At 41.9% G+C, this 25111-nt stretch overlaps 1 protein-coding gene and 1 long non-coding RNA gene across 5 annotated transcripts in view; one reads left to right on the top strand and one right to left on the bottom strand.

Moving 5' to 3' along the window:
- The window catches only part of plekha6 (pleckstrin homology domain containing A6), a 91736-nt gene that overhangs the window by 34524 nt on the left and 32101 nt on the right, over positions 1–25111 (top strand). For 2 of the 4 annotated variants that reach the window (XM_023424779.2, XM_023424781.2), the window contains exons 2-6: positions 10821–10904; positions 14702–14816; positions 14984–15088; positions 15586–15658; positions 21961–22061. In XM_023424779.2, coding sequence (XP_023280547.1) covers positions 14718–14816; positions 14984–15088; positions 15586–15658; positions 21961–22061 — 378 coding nt within the window. In that variant the 5' untranslated portion in view covers positions 10821–10904; positions 14702–14717. Of the gene's footprint in view, positions 1–10820; positions 10905–14701; positions 14817–14983; positions 15089–15585; positions 15659–21554; positions 21588–21960; positions 22062–25111 lie in introns of those variants that run through there. The other 2 variants (XM_087178872.1, XM_087178870.1) reach the window with 1 other exon arrangement.
- On the bottom strand, positions 17333–22378 carry LOC111668667 (uncharacterized). Its single transcript, XR_002761743.2, has 3 exons — positions 22230–22378; positions 21941–22082; positions 17333–18499 (listed from the first exon to the last, which is right to left on the bottom strand). It is a non-coding gene; the product is annotated as an uncharacterized LOC111668667 (long non-coding RNA).

Raw genomic sequence — 25111 nt, 5'->3', positions numbered from 1 at the left:
GACGATGATAATGTGGTTCCACATGATGATCCAGGTTTACTTCGCCGTTTAGTGGTTGATTTTGATGATGTGGACCTACTGTCTGTGTGCTTTATCTGTCTGTCACACTCTTCAGCTTGCTCAGAGCGTTTCAGGACATCCTTCATCCATTTTTCACATTTCCAGAAGAAATCATTCATTGTTTCATTTTTAGAATCAAACCAATTAGTTTGATTATCCAAAAATTCGTCCACAGTCATAAATCGTTGCAAACCAGAATTTAGATCAAAAAATTCCTTTTGCAAAGCACTGAAGTCCACACGCACCTTGTTCTTAACAATGTCAACATTGTCATCATCCTCCATTAATTGTTCAATTTGCTTTACCATGGTTGTTAGCTGGGACAGCTTGTACCTGCGTGCCTGGATTTGCTTTGTCTTTTGTTCTTCCATCGCTTTCCCAGTCAATTTTACTGTTCTTTTTTCACTGTCCTGTTCATCCATTACAATGTTTTCCACTTCGTTGTTCAGCCGAACAACGTCCTTTAATCTGTATGTCGCACACCTGTAATGCTGTCCAGGTGGACTATCAAACTGTATATAAGCAAGGTAAGATACAACTTACGGCGTTATGTCAACACAAAGTTCTTTCCGTGACGTCCGCAATGTCCGCAATATTCCTTCGTCCGTAATCCATTTGCATTCAGACAGTTCCAAGATCCAATACTCCATGCAGAGCGAGTTTTTTGACTAATGTAGTTTTCCATTTATTAAAGCCATAGCTTGACGCTCTCTTATTCCTCTCGTCCGCTTCGAAATCCACCAAAAATTCCACGAGACCACTTGTAAAGTTAAATTTTTTACTTTTCATTAAAGGATAATACAAAAACAAAATCTTTTCCACTTTCGAAAATAATAATATTCAATATACAAAAAAAAGGAGAGATAGAGAAATAGAGTGAGAGAGAGGTCAAAAAACTGTGTGGCTCTACTCTCTCTGCTTGTCCGAAAGCCTTAATTTACTTTGTGCCATTCAACCGCTTAAACATCAACAAAATGCTTTTCGGCTCCTACAAACAGTTTAATCTCTTAAATAACAAATAAATACTTGTGAAATTGCGATAAATTTGCAAATGTATTTTAACAGTATTTTTATGTGAAAAAAACGTAATTTTCTTTTAAAAAAAAAAAGGAAATTTTATGGTTATTCACAGCTACAGTTTCATGTTATTTTACATTTGACATGTAAAATCACAGTCTAATTTTGTAATTTTATTAATATTTTCATGTATTTTAAAAATACAGGAAAAAAAGTCTGTTAAATTACAGATTTTTTTTACAGTGTATGTTTGTTACTTGAATTTTCAATGTCACTTTAAACAAATGAATCTCAAGGAGTCACTGACAGATGTGGCATTGAGAAAAAGTCTTTGTGGTCTGTGACATTTACAGGCGTGCACAAGCTGTGATTGAGCATGACAGTCATACAGTTGAAGCCAGAAGTTTACATACACTGTCTGACATTAAATCAGACTAAACATTTCCTGTTTTAGGTCAGTATTTATATTAATTATTTATATTTGCTAAATGCCAGAATAATGAGAAAGAGAAGTTTTTAAACAATTTTTAATACTTTCTTCAAAGTCAGAAGTTTACATACACTAAGATTACTATGCCTTTAAACAATTTGGGAAAGCTCAGATGATGATTTCATAGCTTTGGAAGCTTCTGATAGGTTAACTGACAAAATTTTAGTTAATTACAGGCACACCTGTGGATGTATTTTAAGGTACACCTCAAACACACTGCTTCCTTGTGTGACATCATGGGAAAATCAAAAGAAATCAGTAAAGATATCAGGAAGAGAATTGTGGACTTCCACAAGTCTGGTTCATCCGTAAAATTTCCAGATGCCTGAAGGTGCCACGTTCATCTGTTCAAACAATTATACGCAAGTATAAACACCATGGGAATGTCCAGCCATCATATCGCTCAAGAAGGAGATGGGTTCTGTGTCCCAGTGATTAACATGCTTTGGTGCGAAATGTGCGTATCAACCCCAGAACGAAAGCAAAAGACCTTGTGAAGATGCTGGCTGAAGCTGGTAAGAGAGTGTATCCACAGTGAAACAAGTCCTGTACCGACATGGGCTGAAAGGCCACTCAGCGAGGAAGAAACCATTACTCCAAAAGCAACATAAAAAAGCCAGATTACAGTTTGCAAATGCACACAGGGACAAAGACCTTAATTTTTGGAGACATGTTCTGTGGTCTGATGAAACTAAAATTGAACTGTTTGGCCATAATGACCATCGTTACATTTGGAGGAAAAAGGGGAAGCTTGCAAGCCTGAGAACACCATCCCAACTGTGAAGTACGAGGGTGGCAGCTTCATGTTGTGTGGGTGTTTTGCTGCAGGAGGGACTGGTGCACTTCACAAAATTGATGGCATCATGAGGAAAGAACATTATGTAAAAATATTGAAGCAACATCTCAAGACATCAGCCAGGAAGTTAAAGCTTGGGTGGACAATGACCCTAAGCATACCGCCAAATTAGTTACAAAGTGGCTTAAGGACAACAAAGTCAATGTTTTGGAGTGGCCATCACAAAGCCCTGATCTCAATCCTATAGAAAATTTGTGGGCAGAGCTGAAAAGGCGTGTGCGAGCAAGGCGGTCTACAAACCTGACTCAGTTACACCAGCAAACTATTGTGAGAAGCTTGTGGAAGGATACCCAAAACGTTTGACCCAAGTCATACAGTTTAAAGGCAATGCTACCAAATACTAATGAACTTCTGACTTTGAAGAAAGTAATAAAAATTGTCTAAAAAATGCTCTCTCTCATTATTCTGGCATTTAGCAAATATAAATAATTTTGGTAATCCTAACTTACCTAAAACAGGAAAAGTTTAGTCTGATTTAATGTCAGACAGTGAGAAAAAAAGGTTATGTGTCTTTTTATACAGTGTATGTAAACTTCTGGTTTCAACTGTATATACAGGTATATACATATATCTATATATATATATATATACAGTGGCTTGCAAAAGTATTCATACCCCTTGAACTTTTCCACATTTTGTCATGTTACAACCACAAACATTAATGTATTTCATTTGGATTTTATGTGATAGACTAACACAAACTGGTGCATAATTGTGTGAAAGTGGAAGGAAAGTGATACATGGTTTTCAAATTTTTTTACAAATAAAAAACTGAAAATTGTGGCGCGCAAAAGTATTCAGCCCCCCTGAGTCAATACGATGTAGAACTACCTTTCGCTGCAATTACAGCTGCAAGTCTTTTGGGGTATGTCTCTACTTTGCACATCTAGAGACTGAAATTTTTGCCCATTCTTCATTGCAAAATAGCTCAAGCTCAGTCAGATTGGATGGAGAGCATCTGTGAACAGCAATTTTCAAGTCTTGCCAGAGATTCTCAATTGGATTTAGGTCTGGACTTTGACTGGGCCATTCTAATACAAGAATATGCTTTGCTCTAAACCATTCCACTGTAGCTCTGGCTGTATGTTTAGGGTCGTTGTCCTGCTGGAAGGTGAACCTTCGCCCGAGTCTCAGGTCTTTTGCAGACTCTAACAGGTTTTCTTCCAAGATTGCCCTGTATTTGGCTCCATCCATCTTCCCATCAACTCTGACCAGCTTCCATGTCCCTGCTGAAGAAAAGCATCCCCACAGCATGATGCTGCCACCACCATGTTTCACGGTGGGGATGGTGTGTTCAGGGTGATGTGCAGTGTTAGTTTTCCGCCACACATAGCGTTTTGCATTTAGGCCAAAAACTTCAACTTTGGTCTCATCTGAGCAGAGCACCTTCCTCCACATGGCTTGTGGCAAACTGCAAACAGGACTTCTTATGGCTTTGTTTCAACAATGGCTTTCTTCTTGCCATTCTTCCATAAAGGCTTGATTTGTGGAGTGCGCGACTAATAGTTGTCCTGTGGACAGATTCTCCCACCTGAGCTGTGGATCTCTGCAGCTCCTCCAGAGTTACCATGGGCTGCTTCTCTGATCAATTCTCCCCTTGCCCGGCCTGTCAGTTTAGGTGGACGGCCATGTCTTGGTAGGTTTGCAGTTGTGCCATACTCTTTCCATTTTCGGATGATGGATTGAATAGTGCTCTGTGAGATGTTCAAATATTGGGATATTTTTTTATAACCTAACGCTGCTTTAAACTTCTCCGCAACTTTATCCCTGACCTGTCTGGTGTGTTCCTTGGGCGTCATGATGTTTGTTCACTAATGTTCTCTAACAAACCTCCGAGGCCTCCCAAAATGTGGAAAAGTTCAAGGGGTATGAATACTTTTGCAAGCCACTGTGTATATATATATATATATATATATATATATATGAACACTCTTATGCATAAGTGAATTATGAATTTTTTATTATTGTATGTATTTTATAACAACAGATGCTTTTCAGTTTTGTAGCTGATTGTGACCTTTTGCTTTTTGTTCTTTATCAGCATCTACATTCTTACAGTGTTTTGCCGTTTGGTGCCATGTCTGCTTATGATTCGAGCACCATGGTCAGGGGAGTCGTTATGAGTAGTGTGCCTGCACCTCTCCACCGTGTTCATGTGCAGTCTCAGCTGTGTACCGGTTTCTTTTCGGTGGCCGACCGCCCTAGTTTTTGCATTGATGGTGTGGATTTCAATATGGGGAATGACATCGCTGGCAGGAAAGTGTACCCTGCTCCTGAAGTTGAGTGTGATGACTTGGCACATCGTCATCCTGAGGTGCTTGGGCTCTTGAAGGTGTTAAAGGAACAGTTCCAGTGTGACTCACCCTTGAAAATGAGTGTGTAGCGTGAATACCACAATTTGAATTTTGCTCTCGTTAAAAGAATGGGGCACCAGTCCTCAGGGAGGACAATTTGATTAAAATACAGATTGTTTTGATCAATCTCACATCCAAAGTTGTGATTTCTCGATTAAAGGGATCTCCGATCTTCACTTCAAAGAAACACAGGCAACGACTGGGTTACGTTGATAATATTTATTGACTAACTAAACACAGTAAAATGAACAAGGATAATGACATGAATCTATAACTAATAATAACTATATCTACCAGCTGAACTAGCAGTGATTTGGGAGATGGTGAAAGAGAATGGATTTAGTTATGTGTATAGCATTTATTCGTAACGGTGGAGAATTATTAAATCGGGATTAGTATTATTCCGACATCAACCCAGTTCGGAGCAAAGGATAGAGTTGCCTACTTTGAGTAGCGGAGCGCTGTTGAGATCCTGGCTGGAGCCCCGGAGTTTGGTTGCTAGGCGACGGGGACGCCACACTCCAAGTGGGTTTCTCTCAGAGATGACGGCCGTTGCCAGGGGTGACGGGCTCTGCCGATGTCTCGGTGGATCAGCGTCGGCGCGGTCTGCCAGCAGACTTTCTTCGTAGGCACTCTCGAGCTCTGGTTAGCCGGTCCTGGTGTGGCGTGTAGCCGGAGGGCCGGAGGTTGACAGCGGAATAAACGCTAGTATTTAACTTAATTTGCCAGATAAGTTGGAAGGAGTTGGTGTTGGCCAAACGACGCAAAACCTTCAAAATCTTCTAGACAAAAGCTGGATTTTGTCACAAAAAGAAAAACGACAAAATTACTTATACACACCTTTGTGTGATTCAATTTGGAAGGCTTGGCTTGTTGAAATAGTAAGGCAAAAATCGCGCACCAAAGTGTAAGAAGTAAAGTTTAAGCTAGAAACGAACGTGAGCTAGTGCGCGAAACGAGGCGTAAGAGTTAAGACTGTAAGAAAAGTTGTAAAACGAAGGATTGTAAAAGAAGCTATGTAAAAGAAGACGTAAAAGAAGAAGAAGACGAGCGAGCCCTGGAGGATCCTGCTGTTTTATCCTCGGGGTGTGTGTAGCTGGGGGGGCTTGACAGTTGTCGCCACCCCTTTGGTCTTCCTTCTCTTTCTTTGTTTCAATAAAGAAAGAGAGAAATAAAACCTTAAGTTAATTTGTTTAATTTGGTTTTACGCGCAAGTGTTGCATATTCTACTCCCACCATGGCCCATTCATTTTGACAACGGCCTATATCAACTACCTAGCTAAAGTTTGGAATATACAAGATAACTAATAAAATCATCATGTTTAACAACACACATAGAATACATAGATCAATGAAAGGATAACAATTTGTAACCACACAAAGATATAGCTAAGTTACAGTATAAAACAGTAATGTCAGAGTGATGCATTAAGTTTGTCTATTTCTTAATTCCCTAAGGGAAAAGGGGTCCAGTCTGGTCCTTAGATGGCAGTATTGTAACATGGTGGATATTTACCTTAGAACTAATAAAACCTATCTCAGCCTCCATGTGGGCTACAGAAATGAACTTTGGGTCATACTTAGTTGAAATCTTTCCAGAGTAATACTGCATGAATTACCTGGTGATAGGACGTTTGGTTCAATGACATTTCAATCATGCTTTATAAAATGTGGAATAGTTCATCAATCCGGCTTGGAATGTAGGATGGTTCTATGGCGGGGGGCTGTGGTTCCTCGTGAGACCCCCCTTTGGGTAAGAAAGGGTGTTAAAGGTGAGAGTGTTGTTTTCTCTTGTGAGAGAAGATGAACCAGGAGTGTGAATCCTGGTGGTTTAGCACCTTGATGGCTAAATGTTCCTTTTCATGTTATTTGATAAGAGGTGGCACCCTCCTGTCAATCCCGGATGAGTGTCAGGGATGAAACATGAATTCATTGTCAGTCTGTGGGGGAGAGTTGTGTTTGTCTCCCATTTGGTGCAGGAGTGTTGGTTCAGAATGAGTTCGATGAGCTAGCCATAAATTCCGATGGTATTTTCAAAAGCTAGTCTATTGGTGAGGGGAACTCATTTCGTCCCTGTTTTCTATCCATGTGATGGTTTGATGATGGGAAAGTGGACATGGGAGGCTCCCCATATCCTCCAGAGCACCCCAGTGTCCTTACCATAAATCTGGTGTCTGGTCACTGGCGTCCACCAGTGTCCGCTACAAGTGTGTGGGAATTTGTTTCCCGGTGTAAAGAGCGGTTGCAGCACGCCACCGTGCTGGCAAAAGAGGCTCTCGCCACATCTCAGGTTAGTATGAAAACACATGACCGTGAAATGGTTGAGATACAGTTTGTACCTGGTGATAAAGGGTGATGTTCTCAATTTGCTCCTCTTTTTTCCCTCCCTGGTGACGTTCCATCATGAACTAGTGTGTTGCAAAACAATATCGATGTCGGTACTGCAGCTCCCATTAAGCAGCCCGCCTATCGATGTCTGATGGAGAAAAGGGCGCAAATGAGAAAAGAGGTCAAGTACCTGTCTGAAAATGGTTTATCCAGCCCCAGCTGTAGTCCCTGGACCTCTGTCACTGTGCCGGACTCATTCCCACTTCCTCTCATGGAGGACTGCATTGACAGCATCAGTCCTGCAGTGTCTGCCTCAACAAAACCAGTCAAGGCAGATGACTGCCCACCCTGAGTCTGGTTCTGCTCGAGGTTTCTGCCTCTTAAAAGGAAGTTTTTCCTTGCCACTGTGGCCTAGTGCTTGCTTTGGTGGGAATTGTTGTGTCTCTGTAAATAATATTATAAAGAGAAGGTCTAGACCTGCTCTATTAGGAAAGAGCCTTGAGATAACTTATGTTGTGAATTGGCGCTATACTAATAAAAATGTACTTGACTTGACTCGAATGTTTATCACAAAACGTGATTTATTGAAAGGGTATTGGCAGGTTCCCCTGACACTTAGGGTTGCAGAAATCTCAGCTTTTGTTTTGCTGACCATTTCATGCAATATTATGTTATGGCATTTGGCATGAGGAATGCGCCAGCCACTTTCCAGCGCCTTTTGCAAGTAGTGTTAGGGCATGTGCCCCAGTGTAAGGTGTATCTTGATGATGTGTTAGTCTACTCAAGTGACTGGGTTGACCATGTTGCCAGCTTGAAAGTGGTGTTCCAGTGGCTGGTTGATGCATCGCTGACCCTGAACCTTTCTAAGTGTGAGTTTGCAAGAGCTACAGTCACTTACCTGCAATGAATGCATCAGGGTGCTAGGTCTGTACTCTGAATGACATTACACGCGACTGCAGGATCCACGTGTGGTTGAATGTAAACAACAATGGCGACAATGTGAGAGAACTCCCTTGGTACATAGTACTACTAAGACTTCTAAGACCAACTGCTAACAGTTCGATATCCCGACAGCAGATCGTCTCCTTCACTGTGATATGACTGGGGTTGCACCATCTATTTGTCCACAATCAGAACCAGTCCCCCACCTTTCTTCTTTCCACTTGCTCTGGCGACAGTGAAGCCGGGTAAATCTGGTTGGGAGTGTTGTTGTTTAACAAGGTCTCTGTGAAACACATGAGACTACACTCATGATATACTCGATGGTTCTTCACTACTGCTCCAGTTCATCATACTTGTAAAGCCAGGGAGTTGACATTTCCCATGAGGATCGATATTGCAAAAAAACTATGAGCTACACGGACTTGCTGCCACTTGTTGCCAGCGCATCATTCTTTTCTTTGCCATTGAACGTGGTTTCTTGTTGGAGCAGTCCTTCGGGATGCAGATAAAGATCATTTTCAGAAACTTCAGCCATCTCTGTGTTTCTGTGATGATAGTGGGGAGCTTTTTTTTTTTTTTTTTAGGTCAGGAGCTTTAGCGTAACATCAAGCTCTGGAGGAAGCTGTTCTTCTTTATGGGACTGAGGGCAGACTAGACGCTATACTGACACACAGCATCTAGTGTCATAAAGTGGTATTACAACACAGGACGAGACACAGCTAGTTGGTTAGCATGCTCATTTCTATAGATATCTCTGAAATACTGTAAATGGAGGTCTTGGCCATTGGTTTATGAACATTTTAAATTAAAATTCTTGCTAGATCTTTTGCACCTTTAAGTTTAGTTCTTTGGGTACAACTGCTCAGAAGTCTGGAAGTGCAGGTCTGTGACGTGTCCTTGATTATGTTTGTGGCTTATTAAGGACACATCACACCCAGGCAACCAACTTTTCACTCTGCTGCCCTCTAGAAGGTGCTATAGGTCAATCAGTCCTCAGTGGCTTTAACAATACTGCGGTCTATTTAATTGCATTTCTGTAACTGAGCTAACTGGTCTATTGAACTGAGTATTTTCCTCAGCTATAAGATGAAAACTCTGCTTGAAGCAGCTAAACAATCTTACGTGACTCTCTCTGCTCTTCATCCCTCCACTGACAGAGGATGTCTTCCTCTTCACATACAGTATAGACAAACAGCTTCAGTTATCCCAGTTCATGTCAGATTGTTGCTCTCAGTCCTCATTTCATTTTAAATAATTTGGTGGGAAAGTTTCCAGTGAACACACTGGGGCAATACCAATTGCATGTCAGAATTTCTATGTAAATGTACACGCACATACACACACACACACACACACACACACACACACACACACACACACACACAGACACACACACACAGTCACGTGTCTGTCTACTGTTTATCCAGTGTATGGAGTCAACATTAATTACCACTGGCATGTTATACAGGTTGGTAAGTCACTGTTCACTGTGTACTGCACTGGCTATTTTAGTTTAACTCTCTTCACCTCTCAGCTGTATATGTGACTGCTAACAGACCGACTCTGTGACTGTTCACTGATAAACTGTTTAAACTCTGCTCCCTCAGTTTGAACTTTGACTGATCAAATACTTAATCATGTTGTTGTGCTGCTGCGGATAAGCTCAGACTTCGGGTGAATTATATACCATAACATACAGTAACTACACAGTCCCTGACAGACTGCCTTCACATTGGCTGACAGATATCAGGGAGTGGGAGCAGCTGCAGTGAAGAGCTCACAGATAGATTTCTCATTATGTTGATAAAAACATCATCTATGAGGCATCCTGTCTCATGTTTACAGATGAACATGAGTTGTGTATGAGCAGAGGTTTTAGGTTGGATTTAACACAGAGTTTATAATGTGAGTGTGTATAAACAGAATGTTTATTCTGTTGTTATGCAGATTCAGTTCAGATCACTGATGGTTCAGAACAGAGGTCTCAGAGCTTGAGACTGTACAAATACTGTACAGCATATGTGTGAGGAGATACACAGATATCCCAATCTCAGTGTTTTCCTTTGCCATTCACTTCAGCTCAGTGTGAGTCTCTGATGTGTCTTTGCTGTTTCTCTCTTCTCCTAGCAGAACCTTGATAACTAGGCCACATGCAAATGAAAGACGCACACCCCCTCATGCACATGTATGCATACACACACACACACACACACTGAGGGACCATTAGCTTCCAGGGCAGCATCATGTGAGTGTGAAGCCTTGAACCAGCTGCAGATTCAGAGCACTGTGAGCTGATGCAGGCAGAAAGCTACAGTGCTGCTGTTCTGATCAGCTGGTGCATCAGCTGACTGTGTGATGACATCAATGAATTTATGTCAACTATCAAACCCACTGCTGGTTTCTGCTGCTACCTGACTATGTTTGTTACTAGAATTCTCACTGTCACTTTAAACAAATGAATCTCAAGGAGTCACTGACTGATGTGGCATTGAGAAAAAGTATTTTTTGGTTTGAAATCAAGAGATAATTTTCTCATTATACATTTATAATTTGGTCCATCGTTTATGCCAGTAGCAGGATCACTGTATTCAGCAAATGGCTGAATGATTCATATCATCTCTGACAGAAGTGATGGATGAACTGTAAACACGTATCTTAACCATCTTGTAATAGATTGTGATTAATTTTCTCCTTGTTAAAGAGATTTAATTCATTTCGACATCCTGTGACGTCTTCTTTAACATCCTGTGTTGATCTGTGTATCTCTTTTCAGTCAACATGACCCCAGTGGACCAGCTGGACCAGCACTGAGCCCGATCCAGCTGGGAGAGCCTACATCAATACATTCTTATCTACAGTGAGTAACATACAACCACAACTTAACTACACTAATATACTGTAACAGGCTGTTGATGGTGCTGTTGATGATGCTGTGGATGGTGCTGTTGATGGTGCTGTGGATGGTATTGTTACTGGTGCCGTGGATGGTGTTAATGGTGCTGTTGATGGTGCTGTAAATGGTGCTTTTGATGATTCAGTGGATGGTATTGTTGATGCTGTGGGTGGTGCTGTTGATGGTGTTGTGGATAATGCTGGTCATGGTGCTGTGGATGGTATTGTTGATGCTGTGGGTGGAGCTGTTGATGCTGTTGTGGATGTTGCTGTTTATGGTGCTGTGGATGGTGCTGTCGATAGTGCTGTTGATGGTGCTGTGGATAGTATTGTTGATGCTGTTGGTGGTGCTATTGATGGTGTTGCTGATGATGCTGTGGAAGGTGTTGATTGTGCTGTGGTTGGTGCTCTTGATAGTGCTGTGGATGGTGTTGATGGTGCTGTGGATGGTGCTGTTGTTGATACTGTAAACGTTGCTGTTGATGGGGCTGTGGATGGTGCTGTTTATGCTGCTATGGAAAGCATTGTTGATGCTGTGGTTGGTGCTGTTGATGGTGTTGTGGATGATTCTGTTCATGGTGCTGTGGATGGTTTTGATGATATTTTGGTTGGTGCTGTTGATGCTGTTGTTGATGGTGCTGTTAAGAGTGCTGTTGATGGGGCTATGGATGGTGCTGTTTATGGTTCTGTGGATAGAATTGTTGATACTGTGACTGGTGCTGTTGATGGTGTTGATGATGCTTTTCATGGTTCTGTGGATGGTTGTTTTGATGGTTTTGTGGATGGTGCTGTCGATGGTGTTGATGATGCTGTGGTTGTGGCTGTTAACAATGCTGTTGATTGGGCTATGGATGGTGTTGTTTATGGTGCTGTGGTTTGAATTGTTGATGCTATGGGTGTTGCTGTTGATGGTGTTGTGGATAAGGCTTTTCATGGTGCTGTGGATGGTGGTTTTGATGGTGTTATGAATCGTGCTGTGGATGGTGTTGATGATGCTGTGGATAGTGTTGATGGTGCTGTCGATGGGGCTGTTAACAGTGCTGTTGATGGTGCTGTGCATAGCATTTTAAATACTGTGGGTGGTGCTGTTGTGGATGATGCTGTTCATGGTTCTGTTGATGGTGCTGTAGATGGTGTTGTGGATGGTGCTGTGAATGGTGTTGATAGTACTGTGGGTGGTGCTGTTGATGGTGTTCTCGATTGTGCTGTGGACGGTGTTATGGATGGTGCTGATGGTGCTGTGGATGGTGTCTATGGTGCTGTGGATAGAATTGTTGATGCTGTTCATGGTGCTGTTCATGGTGCTGTGGATGGTGATTTGATGGTATTGTGGATTGTGCTATGGATGGTGTTGATGGTGTGCTGGGTGGTGCTGTGGATGGTGCTGTGGATGGTGCTGTGGATCGTGTTGATGATGATGTTGATGGTGCTGTTGATGTTATTGTTGATGCTGTGGGTGGTCCATAGGTGTGCAGGTGTACAGGTTATCAGCTCTACAGCAGTACAATGATCCAGCAGGAAACACAAGCTGAACCTTTTCAAGTGACCCTCACAGTCCTCAGACCTGAACATCAGACATCTGTGGGGAGGTCTTAAATGTGTTATCTGCTCTAGGTTGTGTACTGTAGGTCAACCCTACAACTTAATAGCATTTTTTCTGTCAGCTTCATACATCATAAGAAGTTTGGATCAGAGGAGAGTAGGGGATGAATCATCTGGTGCTGGATTTAGCGTCTCATCCTGTGCACTGACTCTGTCTGCAGCTCCCTGATGGCTCAGTGTCCAGTTCACACACTATACTGCACATCATGGAAATATTAGTCTCACACATGATGCAAACAGAAAATAGAGATTCATTTGTTAAGATGGAGAATGGGAATGAGATGTGACCCACACATTAACCCCCCACTGGTCAGTAGATGGATCTGTGGCTCCCTGTTTGGACCTGATCAGATCATATCAGACCAGTAATCACGGGTCCACAGGACAATCACAAAGGAGTAAAGGAAACACCTGAATAAACATAACAAATGCAGATGCTTCAAACAGGTGAACTGCATGTTAAATTAAAGAACTAACATCCCATCATGCTCTGGGGCAGGGATACAAACAGTGATCAGGCCCTTCTGATTCTGGTTCAAGAGGAAAAGATCTCAATGACTTTGAAACACGGGTCATTGTTGGGTCACAGAGCAGGAGATGCAGTCACAGAGACTGATCAGCTGGCTGGTGTTTCCATAGCAACAGTGACTAAAGTGATATCAGCGTTTAGATCTACATATATATGATAACATTTTATACCATATATAAATTCATCATATAGATATTTTTAATATATGTACATACACAAATGTTATTATGGGTTTTGAATATATGGTTTAAACTTACATGTCCAGAACATGTATATATGTGGTAATAATATATCCCCTTATAAGTGACATATATGGCAAAAACACTGCTTATATATGGACATACATAACATTTCTGTATGGGGTATTACATGATGCTTGAAACAGGGATTCTTCAGTTATACAAACTAGTGGTGCTGAGGTGAGCAACTACAAAAACATCAACGATAACCCAATAAACCGAAAGACATTTTTCCGTTGAGGGCTTTGGTGTCAACAACCTTACTCAGGCTAGATAGAGCTAGTTCTAAATTCAAATGTTTGATGTGTTGCCTACTATTTATTTCACATAGAAAATTCACCACAATTTTACTAACTTCTTAAAGTTATAATCTGCAACTTTTCATATTTGTCCCAAATTTTTTTTCTTTTTTTTTTTTAATCAAGTTTTAAGCAACACACTTTTTAGACCTTGGTGGTTTTCAACTATATATTTGAACCAGATGAAGGATTTTATAGTCATCAGACGTCTGGAGTTATCAGAGACACAAACTGAGTAAATGTTAGACAGCTCAGCATCAAGGTGTCCTGTGTCCACTGAAGAGCATGGGCAAATCACAGATTTTTAACATGAAACTGCTTAATTCATTGTTTTTACTGGTTTTAATCCTCTGGTCCATTTGTTGTGGAAAGGATATACAGACAACATTACTGTATGGGAAAGATGACTGTGATGGTCATGCATTAACTGCAGCTAATTTAAAAAGCCAATGTTAGCATGCCTGGCTAACTAGCTTACTATCTGCAGTAGTGATGCTAACATAGTGTTGCGTCTAAAGCCAGTGAGCATATCGATAGCTAACTGTCTTATGTGCAGGGTTACAGGAAATGAACCAGCCCTGTTCAGGACTGACACAGTGACAGTAACAGGTGCTACTGTAAGAGTTCAGGGGGATGTGAGTGGCTCTGTCCTGACATCTGAACGGCCTCATGTCTGTTGACCCAGTTCATTCAGCAGGCCAATCCCTTCTTAAGGCACAGTTTAATCAGAGTCTTTCCTGATTTTGCTTTTTCTTTGAATTGTCTTTTATCTCTTTTTTTATCTGTTGATAAATTGAATTGGTTTTATTCATCAAACTATCTGTCTGAGGTTTTCTGACTTGATGATTTTATGACTATCACATTCTGAGTAACGACTAATTACTCAGAGTCATTACTCATATGACTACTAAATGATCCTGTCAGGTAAACACTCTGGAGGAGTCTGTAGTCTACAGTATAACAGGCTGGAGCAGATCAGACCTTGTCCGGTCCAGATCAAATTTTTTGCACAGTGATTGTGTGACAGTTGTGTTGTGAGGTGACAGTTAATGCACTGATGCACTGACTGCAGAGTGTTTGTTGTTCTGTGCAGGAACTGTCATCTGGATATGAATGTGAAGGTGAACACTGCATCTGAGAGGATTAGACACTGCAAGAACAACAACATGGTGTCAGACCTTTATCCAGAGGCCCAGCCTTGCACCCGGGTGAGACACACGCACGCACGCACGCACGCACGCACACACACACACACACAGACAGACAGTTTAATTTCAGTTAATAACTATTCATATCCAACCCCAGCTTTTAGTCAGTGAATGTATATGTATATATATAAACCCTCTTGTTCTTCCGTCTGTCCGCTGATCTGCAGGTGTCTCGTACTCCCAAGAAGGCAGCTACCTTTGGGAAGCGCTCCAACTCAATGCGGAGGAATCCTAAAGCAGAGGTCACCAAACAGGGCTGGCTGTACAAGCAGGTAAAAGCTCTTCTGAGTTCTGACTCTTTATCCAACTGATAAAATATGCGCAGCATTTCACTGCAGACATCAAAGGACCTGAGCCTCCTGTGGAAGAAGAGCTGGCTCTGCCCCTTCCGGTAGATGGCATGGTGTTCGGGGACCAGTCCAGTTTACTGTCCAGGTGCACACTTTATTTTATAAGTGTGTACCAACTCAGTGTCATTCCCTTGATTGCTGACTGGCTGAAGGGTGGGCCTAGATCTCCGAAAGTCGATAACTATCTCCTTGGTCTTGGAAGTGTTCAGAAGAAGGTCCAGGTCCTGTTAGTCTAGAACAGGTCTCTCACTGCAGATGTAGGACACTTGTATTAGATCACAGTGGAGGAACACCTGACACATCAGTTCATTACTTTTTGTCTCTCTATGGGATTTATTATTAAGGTGAAGGTGACAAAGATAAAGAGGATGATGATGTTGTTGATTATGATGATGAGTGTGTGATGTGTGCTCTTACAGGCCAGCACTGGAGTGAAGCAGTGGAATAAGAGATGGTTCGTCCTCACTGACAGATGTCTCTTCTACTACAAAGGTTAGTGAGTCACCCTCCAGTCGCTCTGCTGCAGTCTTCCTCACATCTTCACCCTGTGTGTATGTAGGTCACCATAGCAGTGTCTGTTCATAGTGTGACTGTCGGTAGAGTGATGGGAGTCCTGGGTTCTATTTACAAACCGATGATTTCATTGATGACGTAGCAGTTTAGGGTTTAGGTCTCAAGAACAGTGGACGCTTCACTTCCTCTGGTCCTCAACAACACACATGCCAAGTCTGGAACAATAGTAATTTATACTTATATGTGTTACCAGCATGAGGGCCAGTAACCGTAATAGCCCAACCCCGCTGATGAGGTATAAAGTCATTCATCCATAATTAGAAACTTGGTGAATACAGTCGAAGAATATAATTATCTTTTAGTCTCTCATGATACTCTGCTCACTGTGGCCATCCAGGTGACAGCCAGGTGACAGTGAAGCAGCTATAGTGTCCAGTTTGTCTTAGGTCTGTGATAGTGGTGGTGTGATGGAGTTTGTGTTAATAAATGACATGAAGCTCGTGATAGCATCAAGAACAAACAGTCTGCCATGTTGTTTTTCTTTATCTGTGTAACTCTGAAATGTTTCCATCAGCTGGTTGAGACTGTTTCACCTGCTGCTGTCAAACACCTGCTCACTGTTCAAAGGCTTCAGCCATGATTTAACCACTCTTAACCTAATGGAGATGATCATGTCGGCCATAATGACTGTTTGTATAAAGAACACTGTGTTTCTGTGTGTGTGTGGAGACGTGAGGCATTTCTCACACACACATTAATGGGTCACTGAGCTGACTCTGGGCTGCAGCCTCATAACAGTGGCTCTCTTTTCAGCAGTGTACGTCACCATGGTAACGGTGGCTGCAGTCCTACCAGTGAACCCTGACAATAAAACACTGTAAGAGAATCTTCTGAGTAAGAAGACTTCTGTGACCAAAGATGAGATGTCAGCAGACAGGTGGAGGAGCTGTTCCCATGGTGATGGAGATGATACTTTGAATGTCATATGACTTGTCCAGATGTGTCATGTGATCTGATCTGCAGAAAAAAGATCCTTCCTGTCCTCCAGGCAGACAGAGCAGGTCATTGAAGCCTTTGTATCGAATATCAGTTTTTTTGCTCTTTGCATCGTTATTACTTTGATGATAATTGGTTGAAACACAGTAGCAGACACCACATCTTTTAAGTTGTGGTGGAGCTCCCTGTGGAGCTGTCAGTGGAGCCAGTCACTGTGTGAGGTGAAAAATTCTTTAAATCTGAACCTCTGTCACTTCACTGGTGTTACCATTACTTCAGCTAATGATTGGATGATTAAGCAAATGTCAATCTATATCTTCACTGTAGAAAAAAATCTTGTAGAAATCCTCTGTTAATATATCAAAACCTGAAGCAGATGAAACATTTGGTACTGACTTTTATACATGAAAAATAATTAATAATTATTTGATAATAATAGTAATAATTTATCAAAGCCTTGACTTAATGGAATTTTTACTGATTATCTGTTGATCATTCACTGTGACAGAGATGTTGATGAATGTTTGTTGTTCAGTTCAAACATGAAACATATTCCACAAAGAAATATGATGATCCACCCTGAGTCATAATTATAATACCTGTATCTGTGAAGCAGCAGCTGCATATCTTCAAGTCATTATAGTTGAAGTTGAGCTACTTTTTGAAGTATTTTATATTCAATCATCACACATAATACAGTAAATATAACCAATATAGGCAGTAAAAAAACAAAGTCAACAGTCAATTTATTCAGTAGTGACTGAACAGGCTCAGTTATGTCTATATATATATATATATATATATACTAAATATATACTAAATCATTAAATTTCATACGATTGGAATTTAGAAACAGTTGATCAGTGTGATCATAGCAGCCCGTCTAATTAATTATGTGCATGTCTCGTTTTTGTAGTACCGGTAAGACTATTGAATTTTTACTTGTTTTAAATCTCAACCCCAACAGTCCACACAATAAGTTATATATGGAAGTATAAGGGAGCAGTAAATTAAATTCAAGGCCTTATAATGTAATATATCCTTAGATTTATACAGAATTGCTATTGACATGGATGTTTTTTCTTTAATATAATATATAACTTGTTGATTCCATGATAGTTTATGACCAACCCAAATCAATTGTTTCATTAGCTCTTCATTTCATAATTTGAGATATGGGAAATACAAAGCTACAGAAGATCACATGATTTTAATATTCTGTTAGAAATAATAATCGCTATTATAATCCTGCACTCCCTGACTTTCCTGTCTCTCTCTCACTGTGCTATCCGAATAAAGGCAAAAACGCCAAAAAGAGACTTTAAAGAAATAAAAATCCCAATATGACAACACAGCCCCTATTTATGAAAAGTTAATCTTTATCTGATCTCAGTTCTGACATAAAGCTCTCACAGTCTTCTAAAGATGAAATCTTACATTCTAATTTCACAGTGACATGTCTATTACCAGAATATATCTCATTAATCAGACAGTCCATCTGATAAAAATTTCATGGTCAGGTAACTGAGAGGTAATCATTTTTACTTTTACTGACTGCTGTGTTCTTTCATACATGACTCTTCAGTCAGTGTGTTTGGAAGAGAAATGGTCAGCAGAGGACTTTAAGTTAAATTCCTCATGTCTTCATCATCAGTGTGACAGTCACAGAGAACAGGTGTCCGTTCAGTCCTTCCATCAGCTGTGGATCCAGATGCAGGTGTTGCGTGTTTCCCTCAGTGGTTTTCCACAGGGGCCCTAACTGTCCAGTACTGGGACTCATGTCTCATTGTCTTGTTTGTCCTCCATTTCTCAGCCTTGAATAACCTTGAGCAGATTCCAGCAGAAAAGGACACACAAGACATAGACACAAAACAAGCTGAGATAAGAATGGCCAAAAAAAACCCTCCAGGATTAATGGCTGCACTATTTCTTCTTCTGTGGTAAAGACTGAGACACAACTCTTTGTCCCTTTGTCTTCCTGTGTAACTACGTAACAGTAACCCATGTACAGGTTGTCGATTTTACACTCATGGCCTATGAGTGCTCTTCTTTTCTGTGTTATTAGAGGTTATTCCTCTGTGCCTGGGGCTTCTCTTTTCATTCTGAACACGTCTGATTTGTTCCAGCTTCTCCTCCCTCTCTGCCTGGCCCAGCTGTGTTTTGGAAAAGGAGGCTTAGGGAGAGGGAGCGATGGAGGCAGGAATGTGTGACAGTGCAATTTACCACTGTGATTGCTATGCCAGCGAGGACCAAGGGCCAAAAAATGGGCAGGAGAAGAAGAGAAGGCGCAGGACTTTTGTTGTGTGGGCTGTGTTTTACAGGCCTGTCTCTGACTGACTGAAGGTTAGTCTGTGTTTCTATCAGTCTGTCTCAATAGACAAATATACACTAATGACTGTCCAGACTAAATCCACCTGGAATCCAAGAATTAAACATTGTCTTTGCTTAATGTAGCGGCAGAGGTAGTTAGATTATTGTTAATACTCTGTTGGTGTCCACACTTTCACAAGCAGGTTTCTGGATCTTTAGGAGATAGTTGTTGTGGTGTTTTTGGTAGTGTTCAGGGTGTTCAGAGTGTTACAGTGTTAAGTGTTTCGGAAGAGTCCAGGGTGTTCATAGTGTTAGGGTGTTCCCATTGTTCAGAGTGTTCAGAGTATTAGGGTGTTCAGAGTGCTCAGAGTGGTCAGTGTGTCCAAAGTGTCCACAATGTTCAGAGTGTTAGGGTGTTCCCAGTGTTCAGGGTGTGAGGGTGTTCAGAGTGTTCATGATGTTCAGAGTGTTAGGGTGTTAGGGTATTTCAGAGTCTTCAGAGTCGTCAGAGTGTTCAGACTGTTCAGGGTGTTCAGAGTGTTAGGAGTGTTAGGGTGTTCAGAGTGTAAGGGTGTTCAGAGTATTTGGGTGTTCAGAGTCTTCAGTGTGTTCAGAGTGTTGGGATGTTTAGGGTGTTCAGAGTCTTAGGGTGTTCAGGGTGTTCAAAGTGTTAAGGGTTTTACGGTGTTCAGAGTGTTTGGTGTTCAGGGTGTTAGGATGTTTAGGGTGATCAGAGTTTTAGGGTGTCAAGGGTGTTAAGGGTGTTAGGGTGTTCAGAATGTTTGGGTATTCGGGGTGTTAAGGGTATTCAGAGTCTTAGGGTGTTCAGGGTGTTCAGAGTGTTAAGAGTGTTAGGGTGTTCAGAGTGTTTGGATGTTCAGGGTGTTAAGAGTGTTAGGGTGTTCAGAGTGTTTGGATGTTCAGGGTGTTAAGAGTGTTAGGGTGTCCAGGGTGTTCAGGGTTAACATCACCTGCAGTTGTCAGTGATTTTAGAGAATGTGTGGCTCATTTCTCACCTGATCTCAGTAATAGTCTGGGTGACCTCCTGCTCATTTGTGGACTGGCTGCTCCCCCTGTCCACAGGGACATTTTTGGACTTAAAGGTGGATATCTAAGGTTTATTTTCCATGTACATATAGACAGCTGTCCCTTGACCACTTTGATACTGATGAAAACTTTGTTCGATGAACCTCAGGAAGTGGATTTATGGAGGTTTATTCATGATGAGCACCAGAGACAATGAAAGGTCATGTTAATAAGTAAGTTCAAGTCAAGAGTTTCAGGAAGTGGAAATTACACCAACCATCACTCAAACAGGAGGAAATAATTCACATGTTAGAGATTATTTTCAGGTCAGTGAACATGTAGCAGAGATGGGAACTTGAGTTTGTGACTTGGAGTCAACTTGCACTTAAGTCGCACTTAGTAACTTGAGACTTGACTTGAGACTCGGCCCTGACTCAAGACTTACGACTTGTGAACAATCTTTTCTTTATTAACTCTGCAAGTGGTTCACCAATGTTTATTTTTCAGCAGGATTAAAAAGTACTGAACTGATTTACACTGAACTTGGTAGAAAGATGGAAGAGGCTGTATTTGATTGTGTGTCCAAATGGGTTTTGGTAGGTCAGTCTGAATGCAAAGTCCCAGGCTGATTTTTATTCCCACTCCTTCCCTGGTGTATGTTGTTTATGTTGTTGATCACAAATCCTGACAGGGTGTTCGATTTAACGGTTCAATCTTCACCTTCATTCATAAATAGACTCATGAGAACCATGATAAACACTTGTCATTCATGATCTGCTCAGACAACATGCTTCACTACAGAGGTTACACTTCTACACACAGTCTTTGTTTATAGTCTTTGTTTATGCAGCTGTTAAAATATTAATACTGTCAGCACTACAGCATCCATCATATTGTCTCAGACATGGACAAAGAAAACAGAATCCTGGACAGATCCTCACCTTGATATAAAAACATTTCATTTAGGTCATTTCCCGTGTAAACATACCACACATTAGCTCCAGCTGATTTGACATGTGAACTGTTTACATGATTATAAACTGATCTTTGATTCCTCTTGTCATTATTGTCATCACTCTCTATCTTCCTGTGTGTTGCTCTGTTTTCATGGTTTCACTCTATAAATACAGACATCAATAAATTATTCAAACAAGTGTGGGAGACACAAGTTTGGGAGAGGTAGGTCTGTTTACCTGCTGTCCCTGTGTGTGTGTGTGTGTGTGTGTGTGTGTGTGTGTGTGTGTGTGTGTGTGTGTGTGCGTGCGTGTGTGTGTCAGTGTGAAATCTCATTGGTGCACACAAGCAGCAGGTACAGTTGGCTGGGGGCCAAGATTCCTGCAACACTGAGTCACATGGGCAGATCATTATCTCACGCAAACACACGCACACACTCCCTCAGTCTCTCTCTCTCCCTCTCTCTCAGTGCATTGTATGATTGCACAAGCCCTTCCCCCTCCCTTAGATCTCTCTCTCTCTCCCCCTTGCCCTCGTTTGCTGTCTCCCTCTCACACACGCCCACACATGAACACACACACACAGTGAGTGTTGGTGCAGAGCAGCGTTGGGGAAATCCGAGGTAGGAGCTCACAGATACAAACTGGATCCTTTTTCTAACTGCTGAAATTTTCATGTCTGCTTCCATTGATTAGTCAGCACCATGCTCCTGTTTATCAACGCTGGATCCCGCTCTGTGTGTGTGTGTGTGTGTGTGTGTGTGTGTGTGTGTGTGTGTGTGAGAGAGAGAGAGCGCTATTATCACTGCTAATCACAGGAACCCTCGGACCATAATGGATATCTATTCTAGGCAGCTGTCACCGTGGGAGCAGAGGGAATGCAGGGAGAAGAGCTTGACTTTCTCCTGCAGGTTGAACTGGATCAGGATGTGTGTTTTTTTTCCTGTCTCTGATTGGTCCTCGGACGTGTTCTCACCTCTCGCACTCTCTCCACAGATGAGAAGGAGGACTTGGTGTTAGGGAGTCTGCCGCTGCTTAGTTTCCGGATCGGAGGACTGGAGCCTTCGGATAACGTCACCCGCAAGTTTGCTTTTAAGGTCAGTGGCATCCTGAGACGTCTGTGAGAACATTAATGAGTTCATGAGTGCATGGAACATATGTTGGTTCTTTGTGGTCTTGTATCCTTCTGGTGGACAAACCAACATATGTAGAAAAGTTCTCTATGGCACAGTATCCAAATATTAAAAACTAAAGGAGATAAAGACCTGTTTCAGTGAAATGCTCCACAGCAGCTGCACTGGAAGGCTGTGGGCTGTAGGTCTCTGAGAGACAGCAGTTCCTCACAGAACCACTGCTTTAACCCTGGAGAATCCTCCCTGTGCAGTGAGACTGCTTATTGCAAAAGCAGGATTTACTGATGTCTGAGCTCCCTCCTGCTGCATGGCTGTAGCTCAGTGCAGGGTGCTGGTCTGGATCTGCTGATTGATGGAGGCTGACTCAGTCACATGATGTTATTTATGACTGGTGAAGAGCCCCACAGGGACGGAGTCTCTCAGTCTCATCAGAGGGGAGGGATGATGGTTTCTTCCAGTTAGAGAGGCGACCTTGACCTGAGACTCCCAGTTTAACCCTGTCTCTGGTTTTAGATGATGATGTTGAGTACACTGTGTTGTTGTTGTCGATGTTGTGTGCACACTATGTCCTCAGACATCACTGTGGACTGAGGAGCAGCTACTGTGTGTTTGAATCAGGTCTCGTTCTTTGAAAGATGCTGACATGACGCTGCATTAACAGAGTCCAGACTGATGCAGATCAAAAGGACACATTGATACTGACAGGGACCAGAAAGGTCCTTCTTTGACAACTAGTTTAGACCATCACATCTGTGGTGATGTCCAGGACTCACTGGACCATGTCCCAGGTTACAACCAGTATTTGACTAAATGTTGATTCAATCCAAATTCACAACTGTAACTGGGGCAGCTATGGCTCAAGTGGTGGAGCAGGTTGGTGGTTACTTCTGATGTGCAAGCCAGTGTCCTGCATAGTGTGTGTGTGTGTGTGAACGGATGAATGAGAGGTGAAGTTGTAAAGTACTGTATAACTGCTGGGGTAAAAAAGATCTATATGAGTTCAGTCCATTTACCGGTCCATCCTCAGAGAGCATTCTCCTCCTTGTGGTGTGAGGACAGCGGGACCTTTCTGTGAGGTGTGTGTGTGCTGGTAACAAAACATGTTCTGGTGACAGTCAGAGAGCAGAGATAGACAGAGTGTGTTAGAGGCTGACAAACAGATGAAGACTGTGTTTCCTTCTGATGAATCACATCAGCAGCTTCCTGACAGAGCTGTGAGCATTAGGATGTAATGTAGGTAGCTGAGTGTGGATCTGCTGAGTAAAGCTTTATATAAGAGGGAGAGTCAGCCTTGTTTTCTCGGCATCAGAGTGAGACACACACACACACACACACACACACACACACACACACACACACACACACACACACACACACATATAAACACACACACATATAAACACACACACACACACACACACACACACACACACACACACACACACACACACACACTGAGTAAATATATCCAGTTCTATTCAGACTGACAGTCACACTACAGAATAATATTCATGCTATCTGTGTGTGTGTGTGTGTGGGTGTGTGTGTGTGTGTGTCTGTCTGTGTGTGTATTCCAGATTTTTTATCATACACAGGTTCAAACAGCACAATAAAAGACTGATAATGGGTTACAAGGAGAAAAGTTTTGAATATAATACAGGAAATAAAAATAGATTATCGGAGGTAAATATAGAATATTAAGTCTTTGAATCAGAGTGAGTCTGAAGTTAGAGTCAGCAGTGATGAGGCTGGCAGTGACAGTCACAGTCTGGCTACATCAGATCAATAAGCAGGTGTTTTTATGATGGAGCACGGAGCTGACGCTTCACACACTGTTTAACAGCTGAAAATCTATTCAAATAATCAGATTATTTCTATAAATGTCTAAGAGTGAGATTTGGAGATGTTTGTTGTTGTTGTTTGTGTGTTTTGTTTTATTGTGTATGACAAATTGATCCATCTTGTTTTTCCAGTTTCACTGTTGAGTGAATGTGTTGTGAGGTGTTGATCAGACTTGCAAGCAACACCTGAGTGCAGCAAAGAAACTCCATCACACTGTCTGTGACAGTTTGTGCTTGTGAATCTGACCCTCATGGTGGTCTCGGTACAGGTTCTAGTTGGTGCTGATCTTGGCCTGTCTCAGGTGCAGTCTAACAGCTGGTTGTTGATGTGTTGACTCTGTCTGTGATGGTACATCAGGCTGTGATGACCTGTTTGGTTTTATGGGGGCAAATTTGTTTAGTGATACTTCAATTATTTGATGAGTCATTGTGTCATATTCATTATTCTTCTCTAATGCTGAAGAAGGGCAGAGGTACAGAGGTAGCAGTAACTGTCTGTGGTTAACACAAGGTTAACACAAGCTCAAGACATTTTCATGTTTTATTCTACAACATAATTCATTCATTCAAAGTCATTAAATACCCCAGTCCTGATTTCTTTAAAGGGATAGTTGGGGTTATTTGACTTGGGGCTGTACGAGGTAGTCATGCAGAGTCGGTGTGTTACCTGCAGTAGATTTAAATTAGCACTCCCACTTAGGAGAGGCGGCTGGGAGCATTGGCACACCAGTAGAGCTATGTGCTGCTGTGCATGGGACCAGTAAATACGTGTTTTAGACAGTTTTAAAAACAGCCACCGAAAGAATCCACACCAGGTAACACACTGGCTCTGCATGACTACCTCACACAACCTCATGTCAAATAACCCCAACTATCATTGTTCTGGGGTCATGAGAAATTTGAATCAGAGTTACAGACCATAAAAACTTCTGAGACCCTAAACCACTGTTCCCTGGCAGCTCCAGTCCAGAAATATTTCAGAACCCACACTGGCGTCAACCTGGGACCAGAGCAGAACCTCAGACTGCTGTAACAGGGACCAAGGGGACATGAAGATAAAAATAACATGGGAGGAAACCACCACTGATCCTGACTGTGATGGTCCCTGTTAAAGCTGGAGTAGTCCTCACTCCCTCAGTCCTCATTCTAAGGTTCTCAGTCCTGTGTTTCCCC

Source organism: Seriola lalandi, unplaced genomic scaffold (assembly GCF_002814215.2).
Source record: "Seriola lalandi dorsalis isolate HSWRI2012SDOR001 ecotype SW California unplaced genomic scaffold, Sedor1 jcf7180002054748, whole genome shotgun sequence".
Taxonomy (NCBI): Eukaryota; Metazoa; Chordata; class Actinopteri; order Carangiformes; family Carangidae; genus Seriola; species Seriola lalandi.
This window is presented reverse-complemented; position numbering and strand designations above follow the sequence as displayed.